General features: G+C 39.6%; 1 protein-coding gene and 1 long non-coding RNA gene across 4 annotated transcripts in view; both read left to right on the top strand.

The window, feature by feature from the left end:
* smc6 (structural maintenance of chromosomes 6) overlaps positions 1–3407 on the top strand; it is an 18320-nt gene extending 14913 nt beyond the window's left edge. For 2 of the 3 annotated variants that reach the window (XM_034858663.1, XM_034858664.1), the window contains 6 exons: positions 153–298; positions 1350–1475; positions 1601–1706; positions 2366–2518; positions 2621–2718; positions 3260–3407. In XM_034858663.1, coding sequence (XP_034714554.1) covers positions 153–298; positions 1350–1475; positions 1601–1706; positions 2366–2518; positions 2621–2718; positions 3260–3347 — 717 coding nt within the window. In that variant the 3' untranslated portion in view covers positions 3348–3407. Of the gene's footprint in view, positions 1–152; positions 299–1349; positions 1476–1600; positions 1707–2365; positions 2519–2620; positions 2719–3259 lie in introns of those variants that run through there. The other variant, XR_004654859.1, reaches the window with a different exon arrangement.
* A 1452-nt stretch (positions 3408–4859) lies between these two features.
* LOC117935985 lies at positions 4860–5749 on the top strand. Its single transcript, XR_004654863.1, has 2 exons — positions 4860–5485; positions 5717–5749. It is a non-coding gene; the product is annotated as an uncharacterized LOC117935985 (long non-coding RNA).

Here is a 5749-nt window from a genome sequence, read left to right on the forward strand (position 1 = left end):
ATATTTGAGGCTTCTTTTTTTTAGCCGCATAGGTTCTGTAGATTAATAGCTATACTAAGCTGTACAGATCAACTAGCAGTTAGTAAACTCAACCAAAGAGATGATTCACACTTTACTGTCAGATTGTCATCAAAGCTCACATGTGATGGCAGGAATATGTGGCCAAAGCCACGGAGATCAGTCCTGAACGGCAGCAGGTGACCCGCAGCCCCAAGAGCATCGACACCGAGATCACTTGGCTGCAGAAGAAACTCAAAGTGGACGAGAGCAACCACGGCGAGCACGAGCAGGTTGTCAGGTGAGAAATCGCATGCTTTCTATTAACAGGAGTGTTATCTCACAGTGAAAACAGAATCATTTTAGCTTTATTTAGTACAAAACAGAAACATTATGAAAGCCAGTGTTGTAGTCGAGTCACCAACTGTTGCGTCCAGGTCGAGTCTCGGGTCCCCGGTGTTTGGGTCCAAGTCCGAGTCACCAAAGAAGAGTCTGGGTCAAGTCACCATTACCTGAGTTTTAGTCTGAGTCGAGTCTTGTGTCCAGGACTTGAGTACTGCATCACTGCCTATTACACATAAAAGTAGTCAGAAACTTTATCCAACTTCCGAGTCCAATCTCATGATCTCAAGTCCAATTTCATAAATCCTTGAGTCATCAGTGGGCATTTCCAAGTCAAGTCACGAGTCCAGGACTCGAGTACTCCATCACTGGTGAGACCTGTAATCCCTTTTTCCTTCACAAATAAAGGTGAGCTCAAAATGTGATGCATTAGTTTTGATTACTAACTAGCCCACATTATATAAAATGAAGGAGCTCTATCTCACCCAACTATACAATAATGAAATGCTGCTTACACATTACTACGCCTGTAATACATACTACATATAAATACAATTTCAGTTAATGACTTTTTTTATAGTTTTCGTACACTTTTTGCTGATGTGTATTAAGTGACATTTTTAAACTTGTAATGCAGTATTTTTACAGTGTGGAATTTTTAGTTTTACTTATGCAAAGGCTCTAAATACTACCTGGAATTATTTCTTCACTCCTGACCCCACATTTGATCTTTGCAGGCCAGCTAAGATAATTAGCTATCTTAGATCCTTTACTGTTTGTAGCAACATTTTTTAGTTTGTCTTAGGTAGAAGAAGAGTCTCAGGAGCCACCTAGCTTCCTTCTGTCTTATTTTAAAGAGATTTCTTCTGCCACCGATAGTTTTTCCTTCTAAATACTTCAATCCGATCTGCCCGTTGGCATCCCCAAATCATCTTCTGGCCTCGTTTTACACCTGCACACTGAAGACTGGAATCAGACAAATGTAGGCTGTCATTTTCTGCCCTCATTAGGGAGTATGCTGAGGCCCTCGCTCTCTACAAAGAGAAAACCAACCAAGTGAGAGATCTGCGGAGGTTCATCGATCGACTCGACACCATCATGTCAGACAGGCAGAGTAGATATAAAACAATGCGTAGGTAAATGCCTGCTGTCTAAAGTTTGTAAAACAATCCACAAATACATTGTATTGTAGTGTTTATTTGACAGTGTAAAGTTCTTCTTCTTCTTCTGCCTCCTCCTCCTCCTCCTCCTCCTCCTAAAGGTCCCTCTCGGTCAGATGCAAGTTGTACTTCAATAACTTTCTGATAAAGATGAACTGCTGTGGCTCTATGATTTTTGATCACAATAATGAGACACTCTCAATCTCGGTAAGTCTATTTTATCTTTTGAAAATATATAAATTACTTCAAAAATGTGTTCTGTTTGTTTTACCGCATTTATTTTGTAGCACATTTGTTGTGTTTTATTTAATAATGTAATTAAAATCTAAGAGTATTTATAAATGCAAATTACAGTTATACCAAATCACATTATAATGAAGCTAAAAGATGTGTTACACAGTCACATTTTAAAATAAGATGGGATATCCTGGTGACCATGTAAGTGACACATACTTGGCTCATGTGCACATGTCACACTTTCTCTTTCTCCCATCAGTTCATAAAAGCCCCAAAAATGTCTGAAACTAAAAACTGGAACTCGCAACATGCATCCTTCTTTTTTGATTTATTAAGTTGCAAAGAAACTTCCGCACACTGTCTAACTTTAAATTTAATAGCTGTCAACTTTCATCCAGCAAATGATGATTCATGATGGTGTATTTTTTGCCTGACGAAGGTCTTGTAGTACCAAAAAGTTGCCAGCTATTGAATTTTTCTTTGCAAGTTAGACAGAGTGCGCAAGTTTTGACTGTCCCCTTCCGACGTACCTGTCCTACGTTGTAGCTGTGCAAAGTATTTTTTTGTTCTTATTTTATGAAGAAAAGAAAATACAAGTAATAAACAAACCTGTTGTGACACACGTGAAGGTAACGCCTCCAGGCAGGGAGGATAATGGTGCGAGTGACATGAGGTCTCTGTCTGGTGGTGAACGCTCCTTCTCCACTGTTTGCTTCATGCTCTCCCTGTGGGAGATCACCGAATCACCCTTCAGATGCCTCGATGAGTTTGACGTTTACATGGTGAGCGCTCACACATAGCATAAATGCACACAATTTGTGTTAAAAGATGGATAAAAGTTTGTCTCTCACGCACTTTGATTAACCTTCTTTTCTTGCATGTAGGATATGCACAATCGCAGAATCTCTCTGGATCTCCTCCTGGAGTTGTCAGAGCGGCAGCACCTTCGACAGTTTATTTTCGTTACTCCCCTCACCACCAGGTGGCGCACTTCTCGATGTTTGTCTCTGTTGACAGGCTGTCCTTTACATGTTGAACCCTTTTATTTTACACAACTTTCACTTTTACAATTTTGTTTCCTGTATGAAGGCTAAAGCAGGCCATTGGATGTAGATTTTTAAATTGGTTATCTAGTTGTGAATAATTGCAATGAAATTGTGTATTTTTACTACATTTTTAGCTGATTTGTTAATAGTTTTTAAAAATGCTTTTAGAATTTTACTATTTGTTACTCACCAGTTGCTTATTCTGTCATGCCAAATTATTATTTAAATTATATAAAATATATAATTTAATAATTTGTTATAAGTCCTTTATCAATAGATTGTTTTACATTATTTAAATACTAATTTAATAAAAAAATAATTTGAATTGTGGTTTAAATATCATGGTTCCATGCTGCAGCTGGCATATTCTTCTGCCTACTTTGGCATTGTCCCTCTTTGAACTTACAAAGACTTTTTTCACTGTGTCAGTAATGTTTGATGACTGATCTAATTTTACCCGTGGTTTGTGTCTTTCAGCCATTTGCCCAAAACCAAGCTCATCAAAATCCACCAGCTTCAGGATCCAGAAGGAGATCGTAGTGAAAGGGTGGATGACAGTGTTTGAACTGATCTTCAGTGACAAAAACATAAAAAGTGACAAGACATAAATATGAATGTTCATGTGCCCGCTTGCAGTATTGCTGTATGTGAAGGTTTGTTTGCTAGGATGAAATCATATCTTTGTTATGAAACCTAATAATCGTGCTAATGCTGTAAATACTCTAGTGCCAAAACACATAGGTATGTTAACTTTTTAAACTATTTTTAGTTTTCACTATGACGGGTTTGTTGCCTGGAAGACTATGGACTCTTAAAAATGTAGATGAGTTTGCGCTAGGGTTGTAGTTCTGTAATGGCGGCAAAGAAAGATGTGTTCGAAGCCATTCGGTCCGCTGTGACAACGCTGCAAAATATCCTGAAGTTAAAGCCCAAGCATGAACAATCTTTGATGAGTTTTGTTGGTGGTCGTAATGTTGTGGCCCTCTTCCACACGGGGTTTGGTAAAATTTTCTTGCTCAGTTAGTCTTGAAGCAGTTAGCTAAGGCTAACGTTAGCGATGCTGAGCCAACGTCAGGACTAGGGGTGCACGATTAATCGAATTTTAATCGCGATCACGATTTTGACTTCCCACGATTAAATTTGCGGGATCGAGCGATTATTATTTTTAAAGCGTCATTTCATAGAACGCTCCGGGTTTTTTGCATAGCTAATCTACCGCTCTGTAAACCCGTCTGCTCATGTGCTAGTCAGAGTAGTTCTCTGCACCCCGTGCAGCTTAGTTTCTAGATGTAGACAGTCACAGAGGACAGAGTAATGGGAGGAAAACTCATCAGATAGCAGACGGTTATACGTCGGTCTTAAGGTTTACCAGTTTATTTTTTCAACAGCGGTGACCAGTGCTGGTCGGTGCTATGAACGTCTGTTAGCTGTTAGCTGTTAGCTCCTCTAGGATGCACCGGTGTCCTCGCATCCGCTGCAATGCTGTTTATGGATATGGTTTAATTTTGCGTTACATGACCCATTTTGTCTGTAAAGCTGTGCCTATGTTGAATCTCCCCTCTGCTCTCTCTTCTCTTACTCTCCTCGCGACACCGCCACACAGCTGTGTATTGTTAAATATGAGGGGGCAAACCTGTATTTGTACCAGTGTTTCCGCGGGTAACTCTGCTATCGCAGCCGCCACGGTGAAGAACACAGAAGAAGTTATTGAATGCAACTAACTTCAGTTGGCAGAGTAACAGCGTGTGAGATGGAGCTGCTGGACCCGGGCCAGAGATTTGACCCATGGCGAGAAGATCATAGTTCATAAAAATGCAGCGCAGTGACTACACAGACGTTTCATACACACGACGTGTCTCCGCCGTTCGACCCGTGCTGGACCCATCCATATTGAGTCAGCCGTCTCTCTGTGAGTAGCGTCCATCACCCTCCCTCTCGCAGTTATAAATAGCCTATGTGACAATAAAATTAGTTTTGGTTAAAATCAACAAATAATTGTGAGAATAATCGCGATCAAAATTTTGATCAAAATAATCGTGATTATCATTTTGGCCATAATCGTGCAGCCCTAGTCACGACCAAACGTTAGCGATTGGTTATGGCAGATCCAGAGTGGCTCTGGGCAGATCCAATAGTTTTCAACTTTAACAGAGTTTCCGCCTTCAAGGAAGTTAACACTTGTCAATGGTGTGTGGCCAGAGTCTGTACAAATGAAATGTACGAGAGCTTAGAGTATATTGATTCCAATGCGAGAAATGAACGTGACCAAAGATAACCAATTCTTTTGCTCCATAGCCACCAATATAATATAATTTATAGTAAACATTGGACCCACTTTTCCAGAGCCACATATTTAAGAACATTCTACACTAAAAATCTTTTTCAGACGGACACATAAGGAGAAATTTTACTTTGTTTAAGACAACTCAGGAACAAACTCTTGTGGGATCTGGCAACACAGAGAAGCTAACAACAGCTAATATTTGCAAATTCCCCAAAAAAACTCGTTTTCATAATGCTAAATATCGCTTTTAGCGGTTTAAATATTAATGTTAGCAAAAGAAAATATTAAATTATGCAATTATAACTGTTCGTCCATCCAAACAACATTCACTGCACTTTCAAATGAGGCCACGTCCATTTAGAAGACAGGAAGTATGTACCGTTTCATACCATTGGTGCAGCGGTTAATTTGCATCTTCAGTAATAGAGATTCTTTAGATAAAATAAGTATCCAAAGATAATTCAAAGTAAATTAAAAAAAAAATGCCGGTAGCTTGGCTATTCACAAATGGTGGATTTGGACAGGATTGTGTTGCGCAAGTGACAATTCTAGTGACGGTTCTCTCTGTCCAATCAGCGTTCTGCAGTGTTTTAACTCCAGCTTTTAGTATCCGCTCAGCTCGCTTTGAACCTTGATCAAGGTGATACCAGGTACCATCCACACATTTTGCCAGTGCAAAACCA

This window comes from Etheostoma cragini, chromosome 20, assembly GCF_013103735.1.
Source record: "Etheostoma cragini isolate CJK2018 chromosome 20, CSU_Ecrag_1.0, whole genome shotgun sequence".
NCBI lineage: Eukaryota > Metazoa > Chordata > Actinopteri > Perciformes > Percidae > Etheostoma > Etheostoma cragini.